Raw genomic sequence first — 25,713 nt, 5'->3', positions numbered from 1 at the left:
AACATTAACAAAAGCAACTTTAAAGTTATTAAAACTTCATGAAGAAGAGACTTGGGAAAACATGATTTCAGCCAAATGCAAGGGAGCTTTGGGTTCCAGTGTGCTCATTTCCGGTCCCACATCCATTTGTCTTTGTGATTTTGGGCAAATTGCTTAGGCTCTTAGAGCCTCAGTTATCTTGCTTGTAAATTGGAGATAAAGTACTTCCCTCATCCCTTAAGGTTATGGGGATTAAATTAGGTCAGTGAATGGCAGCATCCATAGATCATGATCCATTAGAGGATTGTACAAACATTTGAGTGAGTCATGCCCGGCTCTTTTAATAGTGAGATTAAGTAGACCCAATCAGAGCCTGTCAGTAGTGTTCACCCACACGCAGGACAGGTTTTGCTTTCTGAGGTTTTTGTTTCTGCATTAAGTGTTCAAATGCCAGTGTGTATTAGTATTGCTGGGGGATGCAATTAGGTGGTTGGATTCCTGGGTTCCTATTAAATAAGTGTGCAAACTATTACCTAACTGATTTAATTGGCGACCTCCCTTAACCCCAGTGTCACAGTATCATTTGTTAGGAATGAGACCCTGCTGTCATCCTAACTGGAAAGGGGCTCTGGGAATCTGTTTCTCAAAGAAGGGCTCCCTGCATCTGTTTGTGTTCCCTTAGGAGACCTCAAAGGTGCCCACACAGAAGCTGCAGTCCAAGCCTGAGAGAGTTAGTTTTAAGATTGTGAAGGGGCTTAGTTTGCCCTTCAACCTCTTTAGGTCCATGACCTGGAAATGAGGTCAGTGGTATCCACCTCCAGGACTGCCCTGGAAACATACTGTGGTGATGTTGCTGAGGACCAGGCATGGTCTTATGCATGTAGGGCTGCCGTGATAGATGCTGTTGCTACTCTTCACTTCCATCCCCTCCTCCTCCCCGTGCCTTTAGCTGGAGGATAAGGTCACTAGCAGTGAGAGGGGGTGGTGTGTTCATCCAGTGTCTGCTGGCTTCTTGGTAAGTGTTTAGAATACTTGGCCTTGATCTTTGAGAAGCACACAGATTTCTTTTGTTTGATGCTTGCTGAATAATATGTACTTTTTGGATAAACTAAAATAATAAGTGCCCTAAAAGCACTGAGAAAGTCAAGGAATCTACTTTGCATATCTTTTCAGAAATAAATGGGTCTACCTGATCAGCCTGTGTTCATGTGACCAGAGGAAAATGTAGTGTAGGTGACTGAAAAGCATTTTTCCTTCCCAAGGGCTATAAGAATGTGGTCACCTATAATCATAAAACACGTTTGACTCTGGGTTATCCCTTTTGGGTGTTTTACCTTCTGTGTAGCAGCCTTCAGGCTCCCAGGGCTTCCTGTGTGGAAAACAGGTTCCCCTGGTCTGGGGACATAGAACTGTCTTTATCAGAAGGAAAGCCTTCTCTCCGCAGCCCCAAATCCAGCACATCCGGTATTGCATTCCAGTCTGTCATCACACAGGTGTCTCCTTCCTGTGGTTGCTGTAGCTGCTGCAAGCCCCACGTTATGGCTGGGCTTTCTGTGTGGCACATCTAACTTGTAAGAGCTCAGAAAGCTGCTGCCTTTCTCCCCAGAACAGCTTCTGGTATATGACAGATATTGTGACTGTGACCTAATCCTGAGAAATCGTTCAGCAACTGTTCAGAGTGAATGCCAACTTTCTTTTGGAGCTTGATGTCAGTGTTTTATTGGAGGGGAGGGTGTTCACGTGTCATATTTATAGTTAGTGGGGGGATTCAACTTGATGTTCTCCAGCCAGTGTGGGCCTCAGAACTCTCCACTTCTTTGGAGGCCAGTTTACCAGTTTACCTGCCAGTGAGGCACAGGTCAGATGAGGTCACCTGAGTGGTAAACTAGGCCCTAGCCTCAGGCAAGGGCTCTTTCTGCATCTCCTGCTAGTCTCCTGCTGACACCCACTTCTTTCTGGGCACAAATGGCTTTGAAGGCATCTCTTTTGGAGCAAACAGACTCCAAAGGCTGGACTCTTAGCCACCCTATGGCTAGCTTTCTTGTGTTCCCTACCTTTGCCAGGGGCTCTTTTAGCCACAGTCCTTTTTAAGTTTGCTGAGTGTGTTTGGTGTTTAGGTTGCATCTGTAGCAAGACACTGAGTTCTTGAAAAAGAAGTAAATGAATCCTAAGAGTCTACCCTTCTCCCAGCCCCCTCTCCCACTGTCTGTGTCCTGACAATCTTCAAAGACATCAAGAAACAGGGCCCGTGATAAGCTCTACGATAAATTGCTTTTAGACTATCAGGGATTAAAAGAAGAAAAATCAAACAGTAAGGACTCAGGGGAGATCAGTGTAAACTCCTTCAAAGCTCTTCTGAATGCCTCCATCAGCTCTGATGACAAGGGTGGCTGGGACAAGGTGGGAGGGAGCCACCAGGATGCCAGAGGGGCCTTGAGAATCTCTCTAACATGGTGCTGTGAGCCAAGTGTCAAGGACTGTAGAAGGAGTAATGGTAGCATGTGGAGAAACCCCAAGCCCATGTTGTCTGAGGGAAGTCAATGGCATTCGTTGGCCAGAAAGCTCATGGCAAGATCTTGTGTGTGGTGTGTGTGTGTGTGTGTGTGTGTGTGTGTGTGTGTGTGTAAGATTGTAGAAAGCTTTCTTTTTTTAATGTATTTTGATCATATTTACTTGAGACTCTTCTCCCTAAGCCCTTCCAGATTTACCCCTCCTCCAAACTTCATGTCCTCTTTCTTTTTAAATAACCACCAATCTGTCCTATTTGTATACTCACGTGTGTGAATTCTTCCATTAGAGCATGGTCAGCCTACCAGAGCCTACATCCTTAAAGAATTTTACACCCCCCCCACTACCCCTGCATGTACCCTTTGCCAGAATGTTTACTGCCTTGATCTTGTGCTCATCTCCCTGCTCCCTGGCCTTTCTTTTCTTAATCTATAATGTAAACATGAATGACTTTTTATTTGCAAATGCTTGTGGATCTCAATCACATGTGAAAGCTTAGTGCAAGCGGTGTTTTGAGTGCTGAGGACATCCTATGCTGTTGGGTTATTGAGTAGCCCCAGAATGTATGATAGAGCCTCTTGGCTGCCCTTTCTGCCTTCCTAGAGCTCTCATACCTGAATCTTCCCAAGGCTGTGTAGAGGGAGGGCTGTCTGTTAAGTGCTTTGGAAGGATGCACCGTAGGTCCAGTGTGGATGAGGTTTTTGCTGCTGGATGTTGTGGTGGTAATGGTATTGATGATGGTTATGATAGTGACGATGAGGGGGATGGTAACAATGTTGATAGTGGAGGTAGCAGTGTTAATGATTGGGGGGAGTAATGATGGTTAGTAGTGGTGATGGTGTTTAATGGCAGTGGGAATGGTGTGTGTTTTTAGTGATGGTAATGATGATGATGATGATGATGGTGTTTGGTGGTGATGATGGTAAGGATAGTAGTTATCTTTCTATAGAACCTACACTTCAGATAGTTAATTGTTTTGTTTTTTTCTTTTTCTATTAAGGACAAAAGGAGTTATTCTTGTCCTGTATGTGAAAAATCTTTTTCAGAAGACCGATTGATAAAGTCACATATCAAGACCAATCATCCTGGTAAGGTTATGAATTTTAGAATAGATGATTAAGTTTTAAATACTTCTGTTTATTTTACAACATAATAGTGTATGTAAGCTGTAACAGCTAGGAATGAAGAGGAAGGATGTGAATGAATTCAGTGTTTAAAATGCTCTTCCCTTGGGAAAGCCTTGTGTCTACCTTGCTTCACCCTGTATGGTGGCATGCTGACCATTTGTACTCCAGACACTGTCATTTTTACTACCATGGGATCTTTGAGGTGGACCTTACCTTAGCGTTAGACCCCATAGTCATATTAAGTAGAGCAGACAGAGCAGACCTGGGTTACACAGATAAGTATCAGCAAAATCCACCTTCTTCTTCATCCCTGCCTCTTCTTGTTTAAACATTTGTACCGCCCTTGGAAGACAAGAACTGTCTTCTCTGTTCAAAAAAAAGGGCTCTGATGGTTAGGTTTTAGCTGGGGACACACAGACCTGGGACCCTTCGTCAGTGTGGGAACCCATGGGTTATGTCATTCCATTCTTCCGGTGTTATCCTTTGTCCTAGGTGACTGGCGGTCCACTGTGAGCTGCAGACAGCACTTAAAAGCACTGAACTTTGTTCATAGGTACAAAATTATACAAGGAACCCTGTGTGTCCACACCTCAGCTTCCACATGCTTCTACATTTCCCATGATTTTTTTCCCTCTAGAATATTCCAAGTTTATCCCGTTTAGTTTTCGTATGAAAGACTTTACAGATTATGTGGCCTGTAAAAAACAGTGCTAACAATGACTCTTACTGCATCCTAGGGAATTGTGTATGGCCACTTAAATTTTACCAGTTGAGCTAAGATTTTTTTTTTTTTTTGGTACAGTTTGAATCAAGCTTCAGTATTTTAGTGACTGTGTCACTTACACTCCTTGTATTCTGTAGAGCCCCTAGTCTCTTGTCTGTTTCCTGCACGCAGTCATTTCTGGGAGAAGCCGAGTTACTCTTCCTGTAGAAAGCCCGTGCTCTGCACTTGTGAGCTCATTGCTTTGTAGTGTTTCTCCATTATTCACATTGTAATTAACAGGTACTTAGATCTACACCTCGATCAGATTTAAGTTCAGCTTTTTCAGTAAAAAGGCTGTTTTGTGATACCAGCGATGCACTTCCTGGCGATTTCTTACTTATGCAGGTGCCATTGAAGTTTATTTACCTCTAACCTGAAGAACAAAGTGCCTTGTCCTCTCTGACAGCCACCCTGCGTTTTTTGTTTTTTGTTTGTTTGTTTTTTTTCCCCAGAGGTCTCCATGAACACCATTTCTGAGGTTCTTGGGAGAAGGGTCCAGCTCAAAGGGCTAATTGGAAAGCGAGCCATGAAGTGTCCATATTGTGATTTCTATTTCATGAAGAACGGCTCAGACCTTCAGCGGCACATCTGGGCTCATGAGGGTGAGTCGTCTTTCCATCTGGAGCATCTATTTAATTTTGTGCTGTGTGCTTTATTTGGGGACTTCACTTGTCTTGTTAGGATTTCTTTAGCACGTAGATTGGTGTCTGCCAGCCAATGGAGATCAGAGATTTTGGAACCATGACTTTAGTTGCATTTCTGTGTTCCTTTTCCTAGCTGTGGCTATAACTGTAGTGAAATAGATCACCATACTTTGCTTCCTGGGAAACCAGTGTCCTGAGAACAGGCAAGCCCATGAGTTACTCTGGGCAGTTCCAGTGCCCACTCTCATGCACGGTCTGTAGCCAGCCTTGAAGGATAATGGAACTGTGAGTGACTAGAAGAAAAGAGGGCAGTGGGAGTCTTTCGGTTTTGACAGTGTGGAGCATCATTGTTTATACTGTAGAGAGGACTGGAAGGTGGAAGGTTTGAGTGGGAATGAGGTAGTCCAGAGAGGCATCGGGGCTGCGCTCAGGGATGCTTGGCCCGGTATGGAAGTGTTAGAGAGCCATTTGCTGAGAGTCCGGCAGGTTGGAAGTCAGGAGTCTCCTGTCATCAGCCTCATTCTTTGCCCCTAGAGGAGGATGTTGCCCTCCTGAGCCTTAGGAGGGTGCAGGTATCAGGAGTGCCCTGCTAGTCCTGTGTATTAGTTCCCTCCTGCTGGTCAGGAGCCTCAAATATTTCCCATAATATACTATCAGGTGCAGGCCCCAGGGGAGGAGCTGCTGGGAAGAGGGAGACTCCCACTTCAGTGAAGAGAGAAGGCATGGGACTGAGGCCCAGTGCTGAGGCTGCAGGGCACGTTCTTGTTCACCAGCACTTACTGGGCACTGTGGGCCCCAGGCAGTATGTTTAGCGCTTTGCCCAGGATACCCTGGTCAGTGTGTTCAGGGACTGGAGAGCCAAGTACTGTTTTACCATTGAGGACACACGAGGCTCACAAAGTGAAATATTCATCCTGCACAGCTAGCAAGGAATGGAACTGGGATTTGGATCCATGTGGAATGATTCTAAAGCTCTGTTCTTCACGTCTCCACTGATTGGCCTTAGGAGAAAGTGATGCTTCCTGTGTGGAGGCAGCAATGGAGGAGTTGACAGTGGTGGTGAGGTGCATGCACATGTCATTTTCTGAGGGCATTGAAGGAGTTAATCGATAGGGGTTTTCTCAGCAGAGAGGGAGGCAGAAGCCTCTGTCTGCATGGAGACTGGTTCAGAATGGTGCTTGTGGGAATCATCTGGGAGTGGCTAGACATAGAACCAAGGACCTGACAACGATGGAAATGCAGGGAGATAGGAGCCTGGGAACATAAGTCTGTTCTCCTGGGTTGTTAATGCTTCTGTGGCAGCTGTAGGACTGGAATGGGAGGAGGGCATGCTGTAGTCTTCCTCACTGTGTATGAGATGCAGGATGAGGTAAATCTTCCATCTTCCTGACCTTCAGTTCACTTACCTGGGAAACACAAGTATAAAGTACCTTGAGTTTTGCTGTGGAATCAGAGAGATCATTTCCTAAATTCTTCAGAAGAAGGCTCAGTGTGTGTCTAGGCTTAATGTGAAGCCAACGCTATTACATTCACAGGGGATATAGTGTTAATATTCTATATTGAGCATTTGGGAGAAATCCACTCTTTTTAAAAACTTCAGAATTTTGATAAAGGTTCAGAAAATTAAAGGCTGCTGTTTTATGTCGGATTGTCATGGTGTTTTCTTTTTTCATTTGTGTATGGATTTTTCTATAATGATGGAATTATAAAGATTTTTTTTTAAAGCCAACCTCCCCACATTACAGTAGCTGGGATTCTTTGGAGTTAATCATTGCACTGAACTGTAAGTGTTCTTTCTTCCAGCTCAGTCCCAAAGTAAGACATGGGATAAGAATAACAATAGGCAAATTCAAGAGAAAATCATGAAGATTAACAAGAAGGGAAAAAATAAAGATAAATAAGTCCTGGGTACTGTCCACAGTCCTCAACATTAACCACACACGTGGAACTTTAACCACACACCAGGCTTGTGTTGCTCAGAGGATATAACAGTTCCGTAGTGGTCAAGAAATGTTTTGAGATGAAGCACAAGAGCAGTTCTAATACTGGCTCTAGGTGGGTAAAAGCCAGACACAATATCATGGGAATAGTTCAGTGTGAGTCATTGACACACAACACCCAGTGTTGTACGACTCTGTTTATTTTATGAATAGGAATATCCTCAACACTTGACCCTGAGTGCCTGATCACATTGATTTTTGCAAAGGCTGATGGAGTCTCTAATTTTATTTAGTTCAACTCAGTTCAGTTGGATTTAATGATCACTTTGTAAGTTAAGCAGGGTGTCTGTCTTTAGGGAGTTACCAGACTGTAGGGAGAGCAGAAGTGATCAACTCATTGTGATGTGTAAGAGCATTTCAGCAGGACAGAGCTGCAGGATTGTGGTATGTTGATGGGCAGCTAGAAAGCTCAGAAAGCACAGGAAGGGGACCTTGGCTGACCCTGAAGTGTCTCTATAGGATGGAACAAGGTAAGATGAGCCAGACATGGGGAGTGTGGAACATGTTGGGAGTAAGCAAGGACACTGCTTTATTCAGATGGAAGTTTAATATGGTGTGAACTATTCATCTGGCTCCCTACACATATGTGCACAAACACATGTAAATATACATTTATACATTTCTCCTTGGTAGGTGTGAAGCCCTTCAAATGTTCTTTGTGTGAATATGCAACTCGTAGCAAGAGCAACCTCAAGGCTCATATGAATCGACACAGCACTGAGAAGACCCACCTCTGTGACATGTGTGGCAAGAAATTCAAATCCAAAGGGACACTGAAAAGTCATAAGCTCCTTCACACATCTGATGGTGAGTTTCTGAGCCCCAGTGACCTGTGAATGCGTGTCTGGAAACTGGTATGCCAAGGCCAACATAGGCTGTCCATACCCTTGTACCCGGAAAGCACTGTTTTGTAGGATGCACATTCTGAAAGGTCACAAGGTCTTATCCTTGGACTCTCCAACCTGTGACCAGTGCTGCTTCACTTATGGTATGCTCTGCAGAAACCCTTTTGGGATGTGTGAGCATGTGTTGTTGAGGCCAGAAGAGGGAGGCTGCTGGAGGAAGTAAACTGTTAATGCTCAGCTCTGGAAGTTTCTATCTTCCTTAGCCTTCCTTCTCACCTGGAGCTTGATTGGAGAGATGACTGTGGTGGCGCCCAACCTGATTTTTTTGAGTTGAAGAATTTACATCAAAGCTACCTCAGGGTTCCTACTATTCAGTTCAAAATAGGGCTTAGCCTAAAATATAAATATATGAGTTGCTAAGTGTGTGAGCCATGAAAGTGGGTCCCAGGGGCAACAAAACCATAAGGATCAGCTCCTGTTTCAAGAGGCTATCATCTAGATGGGATAACACAAGAGCAGGTATGCATTTGAAGGTATGTGCCCAGCTGTAGAGAGCTCAGAAGCCTGTGGGTCAATGGTCAAATTTCTGATGGGTAGTAGGTATACAGCATCCATAAAACCTTCTGGGATGGGCTTCACAGAGAGAAAGATATTGAACAACAGGCTACTAAACCATACAATATCTTTCACAGTTTTGATTGAATTGGAAACTTCAGTTGTGGGGAGGGACTTGTGGAGGCTTCATGTAATATGACTAGTAAAATTTCCTAATAAATTGTTATTTCAGCATTCTTAGATATAAAAATTGGGGTTTACTGTACAGATCAAAGTAAGTTCCATAGTATTTTTAAATTATGGAGCTTAGAAGATGATGTGTCTGTTTCCATGGTGTGTGTGTGTCCTGGGAGTAAGTCCCACAGGTGTGTGCTAGCTGGTTCCTTGGCAAGAATCAGATTGAGCTTCAGGGGCTTAATGGGAAAGGCTGAATGCTCATTAGAATTAGAGTCAGGGCCTTGTAGGATGCAGAACCAATGGCATAGCCATGACTGTTGAATAGTACTTTCTTTAAAAAAAAGTTAATCAAAATGAAAAATATACGGGGTTGGGTGTACTCAGTGGTAGAGTGCTTGTCTACCATGGATGAGACTCTAGGTTCAGGCCCCAGCATTGCAAACAAACAAATAGATAAACTCGATAATATAGGCCATCACACAGGGATATTGAAAGTATTAGTGTCAGGTAGCTACTTATGAGCTTTTTCACCTTCTCAAACAATGGCCTTGCTGATCTTGCATTACCCGAGTCTTTTTGCAGGAACCATGTTCCTTCATGTGGTAGTCTGTTTCTCTCTAAAGCCCACATTCATGAAGGCCATCGATCCCCAGAGCCACATTGTCTCCTGGGTTGTGGTAACAGCATTAGGAGTGCATTCATGGAGACTCGGAAAGGGCACAGTGGTCTTAAGTTTGACTCTGAAATGTGGGTGGAGGCCATGGAAAGCCATCTACTCAGACAGACCTTGGGCAACTGCTGTGTACATAGAGGGAGGGGACCAGTGTGAGCAGTCTGGTCAAAACAGCAATATGGCTTCCCTGTAAGGGAACAGCCTGGCAAATAACATGGAGTCTCTCCTAGCAAAGTTATAGAAATTTGAAGTTTTTACTCTTTTATTTTTTCCTAACATTTTTGAGAACTTGGTTATACTGAAAAATTAAGAGACAAGGCCTTGACATTTCCTGGGTCTCTTAGCTTTGGTGTGCTGTGAGTCTAGGCAGCAAGAGCAAGGAGGGCCAGCTGTGTGTGGCATGTGATGTGCCTGGAGCTTGTCCTTTCTCCTTGGGCTGCTGTGCCTGTCATCTGTGTCCCCCTTTGACACTTGCTGTGCACTCCTGTCCTGGAGGGCCGGCTGCTAAGCAGAACTGAGCTTGGGCTAGCTGTTCCTGATCTACTGCCTGTCTGTGTGCTTTAGCTCTCTTCAGACTATATGCTCTTACTTCCCCTTTTAATTTATTTAAAAAGCTTTAAATGCCTCACTCTGATACCATGTGTAAGGTAGAGACTGAAAGAGTTTATGTCCCTTACTGATATTTGTATCTCTTTGGTTTCATAGAGCTCTGTGGACTTCAGTGCTTTGCGGGGCTCTATAAATATCCCCCTAGGTTATCATTTGCTTTTATACCTTACAATCTCTTTTTATAGAGAGCAGTTAAAGAGCTTTGCTCATTTAAATTTATCAATATTTTCCTTTATGCGTTTACCCTCTGTGAGTTCTCGATGATAAAAGAAACCTCTCAATTCAGAACAAATTCTTTTGCCTTAAGTTTTATTTATGATTTCATAACATTTATGAAATTTCAGTTTCTTAAAATTTGTTTTGGTGTATGTGGTATGTTAGGAATCTTCATTTTCACACAGCTGTCTACTGACTCAGCGAATTTATAGAGAAATCAATCTTTTCCATCTAATTTTGCTGTGCCAGAATTCCCCAAGATGCTGTTTTTCATTCTGAGATTTTGGGTTGTCTTTGATGGGTTTTGTTTTAGGTCCTGGTTTTAAAAGATACTGTTTTAATCTGATTTTACCACATACTATTACATTCTATTTTGGTTTTGTAAGAGATTTCTGGGGTATTTCATTGGATTATTATCTCTTGATCATGGTATGTTAGTCATGAAAGCATCCTTGTTTCCATCCCTGGCTCAGCCTATGAGCCATATGACCAGAGTGTAGTGAGTTCTGACCTGGCCAGTACCTGTGCTCCTCACTGGTATCCTGAGTGTCCAGATAAAGCTGTCAGTTTTTAACCATATAGGGACTTCATATCTAGCAGTCAACACTGCTAGAAAGTCTGCAGTGGCCATTTATTTAGTCTACAGCGTATTATCTGGTATTATCTGATAAGGAAGAATTAAGTTCTTTGCTTGAGAAACCATACCAAATAGGTAGAGCTGAGAGCCTAGCTTTGAATGTTGTTTGCCCATTCCTTGTAGGGTGACTAGAGCAGGTGACTTCTCTGTTTCTGTATTATTAAACTGGGGCTTGTTATACTCTGCTGTGCAGTGCTTCTCATGCTTCATGTTTGCATGCTTCTTCCTGCAAGCTCTGAATGCTCCTTACGTGAAGGCTTTCCATGCAGGAAGGTCCTACTCTGTTTTCCAAGCCCCAGGCCTGCTTACCTGCCCACTGCACGTCTGCTTGTGGATGTCTAGATGACCCCCACATTCCACTGTTCAACACCAGTTCCAGCCCTTCCTCCACATACCCTGTTTTGTGTAGCCAGGGGTAGCCAGACAGTGTAGTGAGATAGTAAATATTTTAGGTTATGAGTATCACATACAGTTTCTGCCACATTTTCTTCATCTTCGGTTTTTGTTTTTACAAACCTATTTGAATACATTAAAAAAGAACACAACACAAAACAACAACAACAACAACAACAACAAAACCCCTGTTCTTAACACCCAGGTATGTAAAAACAGGAAGCAGAGTGGAGTTGCTATGGGCCTTAGGCTGCCGCCTCTGCTATACCCAGTGTTAGTGAGTGGCTGCCCATTTTCAGCTGCTCTGGTGAGAAACCAGGTCAGTTTGGACAGCCTTGTTCTCTCACTCAGAAAAGATCCATTAGCAAGTTGTCATGTTCTTCCCCATGTGATCCAGAATTCACCTATTACTCCATAGCTCACAGCACCTTTTTTGTCTACAGCCCTGTCCTGTCTTGCCTCCATTCTTTTTTTTTTTTTTTTTTTTTTAATACAACATATTTGTTTCATTGGATTTTTTCAGGCATATATAAAAAGAAAATAGAGCACAGATTTGGTGATTTTTCTAAAATGTGCTCCTGTTTGAACCCAGTTCCACTGCTTGAGTCTGACCAAGCAGATAGCATCCCAGGCTGCTGTCCACCCAGGTCATTGCCCATACCTTCAGGTCTTCCCTCAGAAGTAAAAATGTGCTTCTGTCGTATTTATGCCCCACGGTTCGGTCTTTGACTATGGTGGGCACAAAAACCATTTATTACAAAGCAGACGTTGATTTGAAATAGTTTTGATGACTTTTCTTCAGATTAACCATTAAAATAAACCCAAACTTTGTTTGAAAATACCATACTAAAACCCAAGACTGTGTATGATAATCCAAATAAAAGGTTTTTGGTGGTTCTGGGGAATGAAGAAGCGTTCTGCTATTGAGCTACATTCCCACCCCCTCAAGCAGAATATTTTGAAGGCATTTTGCATGCTCATCAAACTGTATGCACATACCAAAAGCTCTTGTTACCTAACTGAAGCCATGACATGAGCAGTAGGCCATGTTTACAGCATATGCAGCACATGTTTCATACCTGAAACCATGATATGAGTAGTAGGCCATGTTTACAGTATGTGCAACACTTGTTCCCTAACTGAAACCATGACATGAGCAGTAGGCTGTGTTTACAACATGTACAATGTGGACTGTCCTGATGGCTAAAAGTGGTTTTAAATCATTCTTGGTTTTAGACACATTTCAATTTCACAGGTAAGATGTGAAAAACATGTATCTCAGAGCTGATGAGAGACTGTAGTTCATTTAGTTTTTAGCATGAGCCCAGGGGAGAAGAATTGTCCTCACCATCCCCATTTTTCAGGGCATTGCAGTGGCCTCTTCATGGCTCATGCACTTCTGCCCTTTGGCCTGAGGTCTGTTTTCCATCCAGCAGCCAGTAACCCTATTGAAACAGAGGCCAGATCTGTACCTAGGGGTCCAGAGTCCTACCTCCAATACAGGTGTGCACCTTCTGAGTCCGTTCTTTGTGTGGCCTGTGTGGCCCATGGGGCTCACCCATCTTCTCTTCTTGCCCTCCCTGACTCTTGTCTCCCAGACACACAGGTAGGTCTTCTTATCATCAGGCCTATTAAGTACATTCTGCCCTCCACATACTGGAGTGCTCCCTCCCCACAGCAGAGATTTTGGTCTTCCCTGAAGAGCACTCCGGAGTGGGTCTTTCCTGGGTACTGTGTGTCTGAAGTCTCACCGAGTTGTCTGCACTTGTCTGCTTCTTTCTCCTCTCCCTGCCTGTGTTTCTCAGGAGCACCATCTAGGTGTTTGTCGTCTCTGCTGCTGCAGAAGCTCTCCTGGCAGCAACTCGATGCCCTTCCTGCACGTTTGCACTGTCCTCTTTAGACCATCATTCTCCAGTGTCCTGTGGAATTCCCTTCTTCATGTTCTCTGTGTCTGCCTCTAGATCAGTGGTTCTCAACCTGTTGGGCATGACCCATTTGGGGTTGCATACCAGATATCCTGCGTCTCAGATATGTAACTACCATCCAAAGCAGTAGAAAAATTATAGTTATAAAACAGCAACAAAATAACTTTGTGGTTGGGATTCACTGCAACATGAGGAACCGTATTAAAGAGTCACAGCATTAGGAAGGTTGAGAACCAACGCTCTGGGTAGTTAGCCAGCAGAGCCTTGGGACATAGTGCATTTGTTTTGAGTCTGCAGCCCCAGAACAGCACCCATGCTCTGTAAATTTTTGTGGTGCGAATAATCGCACAACAAAATGTGACGTGCCTTGCATAGAGAGGGTATGCTACAGCCCTGCTTAAGAAATGCCAATTATGTCCCCACCATTTCATCTTAGACAGTTGTGTTAAATCAGGTGCTTGTGAACTAGGTATTTTAAAACATGGTCGAGGAACTCACTTTTAAATGTATCTTCTTGGGCATCTTTTAATGAAGTAAAAAAGATAGTGACTCATCACCCTTTCTTCCACTTGTGTGTGAGTCGAATTTTTCACATTTATTGGCTTATTTAAAGTGATATATCCCTGTTTATTGCATTTCTCTTTCCCACAGGAGCTTATTACTGTGACTTAGAATGGATAGGCCAGTCTGGGTAAAGGTATTCCTTCTAAAGGTTCGTCTGCCGTGTGTACAAAGTCAGAAATTGATCAGTCAACGGGATACAAGAATTTAGGAGGAAACTCTGGGACCACACACACACTTCAGCCTTTTACAAAGATACACATGATGAAGAGCCTGGAGATTCTCCCTTAATTCTGTGTCCCTACAGTTGATGCGGGAGGATAGATCCCATGGTGCTTTTCTATTACATAATCAAGCGAGAGTCCTTTCATCATGAAACACGTGGTTCATTAAGATTCTGGGTCGATTCCTTAGAGTCTTTACTTTCTTTAGTTCAACCAGTTCAACCGTGCCTTATCCACTCAGGAAGAACTTTTCTGGTAAGATTTATTAAGAGGCATTTTTCAGGCTTCAAGCCCCTGTGTAATAATTAGACACGTCGAATTGAATTTGGGAATCAGCTGAGTTCAGAAAGTAACTTTTCTCCCCTTTTCGCTCCATGATAAGAGCTCTCATAGCTGCTCATTGGTTGGAACATTCCAGACGATGCTAGGATTTTCCCCCCCTCCCTTTCCTTTCTTTTCTGTCCTCTAAGAGAAAGCAAACTGGTAACATCACTCTGGAGTAAAGTCCATCCCTGGCTCTGAGCTCTCAGAACTGTTATACTCAAGAAGCAGGGCACAAGAACATCGCACCCAAGCAAGTGGTCTGCCTCAGTAGGACCGTAGCCTGATCTCATCCGTCCTTCCTCTTCTACATTAGAAAGAAGGCTAAGGAAAGGTGGGGATGGGGCATAGACACTGAAGGCCCTTGTGTCTTTGTGGGCTGGTGCCTACATGGTGGGGGGCAAAGGTAGGCTGGTGCCGTGGCCCAAGAGTATCATTTCATATGTGCACTCCGTTTGAGTCCATGTGAAGCTCTTTCTGTCAGACTTACCTGACTCACAGCTCTGAAGAATAATTGAGGCTACTGCACAGTATGTGCCCATGAGCTTACTTGACAGCCCAATATGCAGACCGAGGTCTCAAATTAAGTGAGGTAGGCTTTTTGTGTAGATTGATGCTTGGCACAGTGCCTGCCACTTCAGTACAGTCCTAGTGCCCTGCTCTTGCCTGTCCCTTTATTTGGTTCTGCACTATTGCCCTCTGCAGATCTATTCCTCCTTGCCTAAAAACTGATGCACTAATTACAGAGTCATCAGCAGACTAAGTGTGCAGTTTCTTCAAGTTCAGCTTCTAAAGCACAGAGACATCTTACACCGTATTTTTGTTGCTGTAGCTATTTCTGTTCTGGTTTGCCATTGCACAAATTACTGCAGATGCTCAACCATGAGCTACGGCTCTGCAAGACTCCAGCAGCAAAATGCCAGTGATGTTCCCTGCAGGATGCTCTCCTGGCTGTAGGTGGCATCCTTTGTGTGGCTGGCCTACGGGAAGCAAGAAGGAAGAACAGGTGAAAGGTCATGGAGCACTCTATCCTTCTGGCACTACACAACTATTAGTGTTTTGAAGCAGTAGCTGTGATAACCTGCAGGAAGCTCTTGCAAGACTGGGCCCACTGACATTCTGTGGTAAATGGGATAAGAACACATGAGTTTCACAAAGTGTATTAAGCCCTACCCCTCCCTGGGGATGACTAAATGGTTAGCCATTTCAGGGAGAGCTTCTGAGGTGTATCTGTCCATAATTGCCCAGATTCATGTAAGTAACCACCCACCCATGCTCTTGTATATAACCCTAGTTAAACTCACTGATTGACTAGATATTTTCTCTCTCTCTCTCTCTCTCTCTCTCTCTCTCTCTCTCTCTCTCCACCTTTTGTCTTAGGTTGCCTAGAAATGCACTCTGAGAAAAGGTCCCCTACACTTCCTGCTATGCAGCCTGGAGCAGATGCCTTTTTAGCACATTCTAAGAGTCTTATTTCCTCTGCTGCTATAACAAATTGCTAAAGATTTTGTGGCGTAGAGCAGTGGTGGGCCGATGACATCATGCCTCTGGGGTCCCACAGTCTGTGATCCTGGTATCAGCACAGCTTTACTCCTTTGTCAAACTCTTGGGGGGACGGAAGACTGCTGCTTCCTTTGTAGTTTGCAGACTTTGTACCCCTTGTTTTAGGAGCCCCTCTGTCTTGAGAGCCAGTAGTCCAGTGTCCTTCAGTCTGCTCCTGCATCCTCACATCTGTGTTCTGCCTCCAATCCTCACGCCTGCTTCTTTAGATGCCCTTAGACTCTACATAATCCAGGACAGACTCCAGCTTGAGATGCTTTACCTGGCCACATCTGCAGACTCCTTTTCTCTCAGTATAAAATCATGTGTGGGTTTTGGGTATTGGGAATTGGCTGCCTTTGTGGTGGGTATGGGGCATTGTTGGCCTTCTGCCCTGGGGTAGTGGGCTTATACCAAGTATGTGAGCCTTGTCTCTGCTCCTCTACATGCCAGCGTTCTGAAAATCACAGTAGCCCTTAACTGTACCCGGCAAGAGTGAGTTCTTATAGTTGAGTGTACATCACCGAGGGACAACCAAATCCACTGTCTCTTGGGCATTTTGACCATAGGGCACAGTGCCATAGAAGATCTCAGTGTCACTGTGGGAAAATGGCAAGCACTACTTTTCTGAAAGAAGTATGAAGTAACTTGTCCAAAAACTGACAAACATTTACTTATGCAAAAATCACCTTTTTCAGTAAGACTCAATAAACAGTCATGAGACATTCCTACAATATGCCTGTAGATACGTTTTGCTAATAACAGTGGTTTATGGAAATTCCTTCTCTAAGCACATCAATATCTCTTCAAGTCTAAGGTGCATGTGAAGTTTGGTCTGGCAGAGATGTTTACTTAACAGACATTGCAAACATGTTGCTTTCAATCCAAAGGAATCTCCCATTGCTGTGGCTTTGTGTTCAGATTGAGTCCAAACGCTGGAATCCAAATGAGATAGCTGAAGGTTCTTTGGCCATTGTATTGTTTATAGGACCCTATTTGAAGTAGCTGAGCAGCTGTAACTAGCCCCAGAGAAACTGATGAAGCAGCTGTGGGGGTAAGGAACAAAGACAGCAACAGGTGTTCTTCATGGTGACCTTGAGTATCCATAAGAGCAGGACTTGGGGCTCAGAGTTCCCTCTTCTCTGTGGACCACCATATGTTTCTGCTCTTCAGAGTCTACTTCAGTATAACTTCCTGCTACAGCTTGGAGCTCGATGCTCTGCTGGCTCCCCACAACCACCTATATACTTGCTATACTTGCTATGTTTTCTACAACAGACAGTCCATGGGCACCGACTCCTTGAGGCCCACTGGACCTTTTCATATAAGCTGGGGCAGGGCGATGGGTAGCCCCAGTTCATCCTCCCCTACTGTAAATCTCTCCCTGTTCCATCACCATTGGGTCAACTAATTATCTCCAGTTATGGCCTGAGCAAGGGTGGAGCTGAGGATCACTGGACTCTATTTCTCCCACTGTCTGGCAACACTTGAGTTTAGACAGAGTCTGGTTCCCAGGCTGTATCTAATAGGTCAGAAGCCAACAGTAGTCATCCATCCATTATTCAAAGGTTGAGCCAGGAGCTCCTATTAGATGAGGAAACAGAAGATGTCACCACAGTCAAGGAAAAGGAACAGAATTTAGCAGCCTTTCCAAAGTCCCCCTGTCTTAAGGCAACTGCCTCTGACTTCTCCCACTTTCTTTGACATTTACCTGTCTTTGAGTTTTCTATCATTGGATTTATACAGTGTGTGTTTTGGAGGGATTTAGTCCTTTGTGAGATTCATCCAGGTTGTCATGGTTTTGACATTTTAACATCTGGTCCATGAAGTCGATGAAGGAAAATTTCCTAAGTAATAAGATTGTAAATCCTGCAGTTTGTTGTTAGGAAGGCTTTGTTGCCACAATCCTTCAAGGGGCCAGTACTGCAGAACCCGAGGGCTTTCTGTGGTGCGGTCCTCCAAACAAGGGTTGTCTTTCTGTCATCCTTCTTCTAGGAAAGACATGCTCAGAAGATTTCTGACTGTTTATAAAAATTAAATCTTGCTTCAGAATCTCACTTCAGAGGACAATAACTGAGACTAAACATAAATTGGGTTCGTGTCTCTTTCTTGGGAATAAGGGATCTAAGACACCTAACCAGATATCTTAGGGTTCTATTGCTATAAAAAGACACTATGGCCACAGCAACTCTTATAAAGAAAAACATTTAACTGGGGCTGGCTTACAGTTTCAGAGGTTTAGTCTATTATAGTCATGGCATGAAGCATGGTGGCATGCAGGCAGACATGGTGCTGGAGAGGTAGCTGAGAATTCTACATCTAGATCCATAGGGAGCAGGAAGAGACAGTGAACTACACTGGACCTAGCTTGAGCATCTGAAACCTCAAAGCCCGCCCCCAGTGTCACACTTCCTACAACAAAACCACACCTACTCCAATAAGGCCACACCTCCCAATAATGCCACTCTCTATGAGCCTGTATTCATTTCCATTCAGACTGTTACCCCCCAGACAAAGTTGCCAAATCAGGAAACAGCCCGTCTGGAGTTCAGAGAGATAGGAACTTTTCTGAATCTTCAAGTTCAGGAGCCGTTGGCACCATTTTTTGTTTCTCATTTTCAGACCTGCCTTTGTAACTTGTGTGGTAGAGAGGTCATTAGAACCTACCTAGGAGGATGCTGAAAAGCCAGCATTCTTTCCTGTTAGTACACAGACAGCTTAAATCACAGAAACCACCTCCTTAGTGTCGGTTCCACAGTTCTGTCACCTGGGAGTGATTTATAGTCAATATCTGCCTTTGATCATAGGCAAATGGACCATATGGATTTTATTATATAGTTATGATGACACTTTGATACTGTAATCACTCTTGGTAGTTGTGCAGCCCATAGGTAACTAGTTTAGCAGTTGTAGTAACGTGGGGATTTGCTGAACTGTCTCCTTTACTTTGGACAGTCTATTAATTCTTCTTTCTTCCTTCCTTCACTTGTTGTAACCTTTGTGTCGGGCCTTTCTTTTCCATGCATTTCTTTCCTTTATTCGACCCCTTCTTAGGACACTTTCAGCCACCAGAGCAGCTGTGTTGTTTTGTACCTGAGCATTAACCACTGTTTTACTCTTTAAATTCTTTTACCAGAGATTTGGGAGAAGCTATTATTAGCTTCAGTCTTTCATTTTTAACAATATGTGTTATGAAAAGTGATTAGCAATAGATATCAAATCTTCTGTGTTATAATTTGTATTTATCTGACAACTCATGAAATTGAGCAAGTACTGTACAGAGTAAATGACCTATGCTTCATAAAGATTACGTAGCATCTGTTAAAGAGATTTGTTTTTGCTTTTGCATTGATATGTATTGGTGGGCTAAATCTGATGTCATCCTCTCTTGAGAAGGTCTGCAGTCATGTTCTCTTGTTCGCTCTCTTGCTGGAGTCTCGTTGGTTTGCATTCATGTGTTCCCTCATTGGCTCAGTGGCTGCATGTATTAGAACTCTTGGCCTTTTGACAGTCCTTTTTGAGAAGCCAAAACAGACAGTGGTTTATTGTGAAAGTTCTTTGGGTCTACAGAGACAGTGGCTATTTCTCTCCCCAAAGCTGTTTCTTTCTCCTTAGTCACTCTCTCCTCATACATCCATATCAACTTAACATCACATCCCCACTGGGGCCTTCATGATAAAGCAGCTCCCAGGGCCTCACCCCCTCCTGCCCACCCCTTTCATGCTTAGCACTCTATGGCAGTCATTGTTCTTGGTCACATGTTACAGTGATTTATTGGCCTCCCTGCTAGCTCATTTATGTGATGTGCCCCAGAAGGTACCAGCACCATTGCCTTACTCCCTCGTCTCTGGCACACAGTTTCATGAAGCTTGATGAGTGACTGAACACAGCTGCCACCTTGCCATCTGCACTACCCACCTTGCCCTCTCTGCTTCATCATTTTCTTCTGCCCCCCCCCCCCCCCGTTGTTTTTTCCCTTAGTCCCTCCTCCTTCACCCCCTCCTGGTGCAGACTGATTGGCCACTTTTTTCAGCCACCAGTTGTGGCTGAATATTTGCTTCATTTCTAGATAGTTTAATTCCTGGATCAGCTCAGGTCACCTGTTTTCTGGTGGTTAAGTCATCCGTGGCTCGAACTGGAGATGGTACACAGACTGTGTCCCAGCTCTAGTGGTCCCTACAGCTTGACTATGCAGAAGGAGAGGCTGTCTGAGCAGACCCAGTGAGTGCTCCTCCATCCTCTCACTGGCCTCATCTTCAGTAGTCTCTTAGTGCTAGTTCCAGAGCACCCACAGCCTGGGAAAGGGCTTACAGATCAGCAGAGATGCACAGTAAAATACATCTTATTATTAGACAACCCCAATGACGGCAAGCAGAAAGTCGAAACGCCCACTGTCAGGAGGCTGAAAGTCCAGTGAGTGAGACCGATGATAAACATGGTAAAAATCAACAAAGACAAGCTGCATTATGACAGAAATCTTGAACCATCTCAAATACTTAGGAAACAGGCATGAAAGGAAAAATGTAAGTCTGAAATGATTCAGTTTTTACATAAAAACCTTATGCACTTCCTGGTACTTGAACTGAGTCAGTAAAGCAGGGTTTGGGGACTGTTACTCAATATAGGGTGGCCAAGGAAGGACCCATGAGAAATGACACTTGAATACAGGCTTCCTAGAATCGAGCCACCTGAATGAGGGTGAACCGAAGAGCACACCAATGGCTGGGAAGAGCAGGCACCAAGGCTCTGGGTGCAGAGAGGAGAGGGGAACACCTGAGTGTAGAGAGATGCAGCCATTGCAGGCTTTGAGCCACTGTTGTGGGAGGCGAGGTCAAGAGCTTGTGGGTGACTGGATCCCACGGTCTTTTATACACCGTTTGATTCCGTGACTGGTTGCACTTGATTGTAATTGTTACATTCTTCGTGCTGTCCTTGGTCTGTGTAGACAGCCTTACCTAGAACCCAAGCTCTGCATTGTCTTAGAGAATTCCAGGGAAGTGAACAGCAGGTAGACAGCAGGGTCACCACCAAATAGCATGGTAGCCCCTGTGGAGAAGAGTCTCCCACTGGGTCCCCTGTGTGTACCAGTCTCATCTCTTAGGGGCTTACTTTCAGATGCCTATTAGTCCTGTGCCTCGGCCATCCTTATAGGGGACAGGAGTGAGTGTCTCATGTTTTCTATTGGGACCTCTGACTAGCAGGGAAGAATGATCCCAGGACCACAGAGGGTGAACTGGTCACTTCTCCTGCCACTTTTTTCTTAGGTGGTCCTTTCTAATAGACAGTCATTCTGTGAAAAAGGCCACATTCTTGTGTGAGAGGCACTGAACACCATGGCTGATGTTACCTCTTTCGGTCTTCATTAGATGAAATGCTTCTTTGTGCTTGGAGATAGAATGCACCTGGGACCGAGACAGGGCTTTCTTGCTCCAGTTCATGATCTAGAAAGCTACTTCGGTAGTGACTGGTTTGTCATCCATAAACTGATAGTACTTCCTGCATCCCTGGCTTGAGTGCCCAGTGGGACCATACACACCCAGTCTTCAGGCTGCTGAAAGATGCCTAGGAATTCAGTGAATAGAACTAGAAGGAAAAGTGGACGAAAAGGAAAAAATCAGCCTTCTTTTCTTTGTGTTTGTTTTCTTTTCTTGGGCTACTGTGTGGTTTGTATGCACAATACAGTTATGTGATGGTCATCAGCCAGCTCTGTGAGGTCATTTTAACCCCAAGAAGCGCTAGGCTACTGTCCACTTTGTTATTCTTAGGAATCTCTTGCCGGAAATTGCCTGATAAGTCTGGAAATTGCTTCTTTATGACTAGTCATAAATCTGCATTCAGTTGGGCTGTATCTATTGCCTGGGTAGGGATGGTCCTTTGGAACCTCTCACTTTCCTTATATGATTCAGAGCCTTGGGCACTAGGAGGTTATTCCATTTCTTTCTTTAAAAGCTTCTTTTTCTTTCCTTTTAATAATATTTTTTGTCTTTTAAGTTAACATATAGTTACATCACTTTTCTCCTTCTTTTTCTTCCTTCCAGTCATTCTCATGTAGTGCCTCCATCCCTACTTCCTCTTGAAATCATGGCTCATTTTCTTTGTTATTGTTACACACAGACATATACACACACAGAGACACAGACACACACAGACACACAGACATACAGACACAGACACACACATAGACACACACACACACCCCTAAATCTATAAATACAACCTGCTCAGTTTGTTTAGTATTGCCTGTATGTATACAGTTTCAGAGATGGCCACTTGGTATTGGATAACCAGTTAGGGGCTCATCCCTGGGCAAGGCTAATTCTCCCTCTCTCAGCAGTCCTCAGTTACCTGGAGTTTTTCTGTTTATGGCTATGTCCTCATTAGATTTCCCTTTTCAATGTTAGCATGTCTGGTGGTATTGTATTCATTCAGGTCTTGTTTAGGTGGCCATATTGTTGAGGTATCATGGGTAAAACTTTTCTGTCATTTCTAGGAGACATATTCTTACAGCAGCTTTCCTGGTCCAACCACTTTCCCTCAATGTTCCCTGAACCCTAGGTGCAAGAACTGTGTTGTACATGTGTCAGGTGTGGTTGGACACCCCACAATCACTTATTCTCTACATTTTGATCTGTTGTAGTCTTCTTTAATGGTTTCTGTTGCAAACTGAAGTTTCTTTGATCAGTAATGCGAGCTAAACTTTATCTGTGCGTATAATACTAAGTATTTAAAATGTAGTTAAGAATTATGTTGGCTTTAATAAAGTGGCAATAGTAGCACTCCTCTAAGATCCATGGCCTCACTAGTGGGTATTGACTAGGTTTTCAATATCAGACATGATTTCCTTATGCCAAGTGGGCCATGAGTCCAATTAGAGAGCTGTTGGTTACTTCCAAGCTGTGGGTGCCACTACTGCACCGTAAGTGTTACTCAGCATGATAATTATCCTTGTTGTTCCTAGCTACTTAGGAGTAGTAGTTACTCCCATCTTTTGGGAACTTGCATAGCACCTTCCATTATTATCAGGTCTTCAAATCCGATCCAGCTAGGGTCCTCCAGCTCTTTTCTCTAAAGTTCATGGTGTCTTCAGCAATAAAGACTTGCCTTCAACCTCTGTGTGATGGTTTGAATGAAAATGACCCTCATTAGGCTCACATATTGAAATAGTTGGTCCCTAGTTGTTGGAGCTGTTTGGGAAGGATTGAGAGGTGTGACCTTGGAGGAGGTGCATCACTGAGGGTAGGATTTGAGGTTTCAAAAGACTCAAACAATTTTGAGTATTCTCTCTTTTTGCCTCATGGTTTGTGGATCAAGATATAAGGTCTCAGCTATCCCTTTGTTTCACTATTGTGGACTCTAACCCTCTGAAATCATAAGCCAAAATAAATGCTTTCAGCTATGGTGTTTTATCACAGCAAATAGAAAAATAATTAAGACACTATAGGAGGCAAGCAAGAGCAACAGCAAAGCCTAAAATTACACACAATTCATATAAGCCTATGTGTATATGTATATATACATGCATACTGTCTTAGGGTTTTTATTGCTGCAACAAAACACCATTACCAAAAAGCAAGTTGGGGAGGAGATAGTTTATTAGGCTTATACTTCAGCATTGCTGTTCATCACTGAAGGAAGTCAGGACAGGAATTCTAACAGAGCAGGATCCCAGAGGCCATGGAGGGAAGCTGCTTACTGGCTTGCTCAGCCCACCTTCTTATAGAACCCAGAACCAGCAGCCCAGGGATAGCACCACCCACCATGGGCTGGGCCCTCCCCCATTTATCATTAGAGCTGGATCTCATTGAGGCATTTCCTCAACTGAGGCTCCTTTCTCTGATGACTCTAGCTTGTGTGAAATTCTCTCTCTCTCTCTCTCTCTCTCTCTCTCTCTCTCTCTCTCTCTCTCTCACACACACACACACACACACACACGTTTATGAAGTTATCCCACTTGAGCTTGGCAGTGTTTCCCCCAGGAGCCGTAGACTATCTAATAATAGCCCCAATACTTGAAATCTCCTTTCATGTTTTTAGTCAGGGCAGTCCAAAAGATCCCCACTGTTTCATTTTTTTGGAAGATTATCATTTTTTGTGTGTATGTGTTTGTGTGTAGTGCTGATGCAGTCCAGAAGAGAGTGTCAAATCCCCTGGAGCTAGAATTACAAGTGGTTGTGAGCAGCTTGCCATGTATGCTGGAACTAAACTCTAGTCCTCTGTAAGAGCAGTGTGGTTCTTAACTACTGAGTCAGCTGCCTGGCCCTTCACGGCTTCCTTTTAAGACTTAATATTTTGCTCTTTGATCTGGTTGTTTGATACTGAGAACAGTTCTATCCACTCTCCCCCCTCGGTATGTTAGTAAAGAATCTAAGCATTTTTTCCTGCTTCTGGCGCCATGTGGATGTAGGCATGTGAGTCATAGGCTAGTGGAAAGAGGTTATGCTGGTGATGTGTAGAACTATGTGGCTGTATGTTTGAGAAAAAGTTGACAGTGTATTTCAAAAAAACATTTTAGTTATTCTCTAACTGTAACTTGCATACTTTATAAGTAAAAATATCTCTATAGTTTGGGCTTTAAGATTTAGTAAAATCAGGGCAGAGAGATGGCTCAGAAGTTAAAAGCACTTGCTTGCTCTTTTAAAGAAAAGGTTTGGTTTCCAGCAGCCACACTGTTGGTTCATGACTACCTGTAACTCCAGTTCCAGCTCTTCCTGATCTGCTTCCTTCTTCCATCCTCTGTGGGAACCCAGATATATACATCACATACACAGATATATAGCACTCGCTCTCTCTCTCTCTCTCTCTCTCTCTCTCTCTCTCTCTCTCTCTCATACACACACACACACACACACACACACACACACACACACACACACACACGGAATCTAGAATTTAGAGTTTATACATATAGAGAGGTATAACTCTAGCATTAATATTCTTGAACCATTTTTTTTCTTTTTTCTTTTTGTTGCTCTTATCAAGGGTGTTGTCTGTGTAAAATACAAGAGCTTTCTTATTTGTTTCATGCCTGTTTCCACTTAATAAGATTCAAAAAATATGTTCATGTATGTATACACTCAGACACTGGGTTGCTAAGATGAAAGAGACATGGCAGGTGATAGCAGCCCAGCCTGTGAGCAGGCAGTTCCAGTGAGCAGAGTGGGAAGCAAACTGCAGTGCAATGATGTTTTGTAAGGTATGAGTGGAAGGAGTGATGTGGTGGTGGGACTGGCCTGTGCCTGTGGTAGGAGAAGCCTGTTCACATCTGGGTTGATCAGGAAGCAAAGACTAGACAGGAAGTAGAGTCCAGGTGCAAACCTCAATGTATGACCCCACTTCCTATGGCTAAGCCCTACCTTCCAAATGTTCTGTAACCTTCTAAAACAGCACTACCAGTTGGGGTTAAATGTTTGAATGTGTGTGTCCACATCCAAACCACAATATATATGCTCATAGATCTGAAGAAACTGCCAGGCATTAGACTTGGGTGACATGGGTAATCCTGAGATGTCTAGACATGGAGTCCACTTGCTGAGAATGATAATTAGTCCAGCTTAGGACACTTGAGCAGATAAGTGGCCAGTTCAGTATATGGTTTTGGTAGTTTTAATAAGAATGTCTCCCAAAGGCTCATATATTTGAATGTCTAGTCATCAGGGAGTGGTACTATTTGAAAGGGATTAAGAAGTGTGGCTTTGTTGTGTGTCAGTGGGGTGGGCTTTGAGGTTATCAAAAGGCCATGCCAGGCCCAGTGTCACCCTCTCTTCCTGCTGCTTGTGGATCCAGATGTAGAACTCTTCAGCATTATGTTATCTCTTCATGCCACCATGCTCCCTGCCATGAGGATAGTGGACTTAACTTCTGAAACTGTAAGAAAACCCCAATTAAAGGCTTTTTTTGGTAAGAGTTATGTCGTCTCTTCATAGCAGTAGAGCAGTGCCTAAGACAGAAGTTGGTGCCAGGGACTGGGGTTTTGCTCTACTAGGCCTGACCATGCTGCTTGTTGGTAGAATGTGGACT

General features: G+C 43.8%; 1 protein-coding gene across 2 annotated transcripts in view; it reads left to right on the top strand.

Moving 5' to 3' along the window:
* The window catches only part of Zfat (zinc finger and AT-hook domain containing), a 188,343-nt gene that overhangs the window by 93,471 nt on the left and 69,159 nt on the right, over positions 1 to 25,713 (top strand). For both annotated transcript variants that reach the window (XM_036208746.1, XM_036208745.1), the window contains exons 8-10: positions 3,488 to 3,575; positions 4,830 to 4,979; positions 7,655 to 7,828. In XM_036208746.1, the coding sequence (XP_036064639.1) occupies positions 3,488 to 3,575; positions 4,830 to 4,979; positions 7,655 to 7,828 (412 nt within the window). The remainder of the gene's footprint in view (positions 1 to 3,487; positions 3,576 to 4,829; positions 4,980 to 7,654; positions 7,829 to 25,713) is intronic.

This window comes from Onychomys torridus, chromosome 16 (assembly GCF_903995425.1).
Source record: "Onychomys torridus chromosome 16, mOncTor1.1, whole genome shotgun sequence".
NCBI classification, from domain to species: domain Eukaryota; kingdom Metazoa; phylum Chordata; class Mammalia; order Rodentia; family Cricetidae; genus Onychomys; species Onychomys torridus.
Note: the sequence above shows the minus strand (reverse complement) of the source record. Positions and strands in the feature narration are given on the sequence as shown.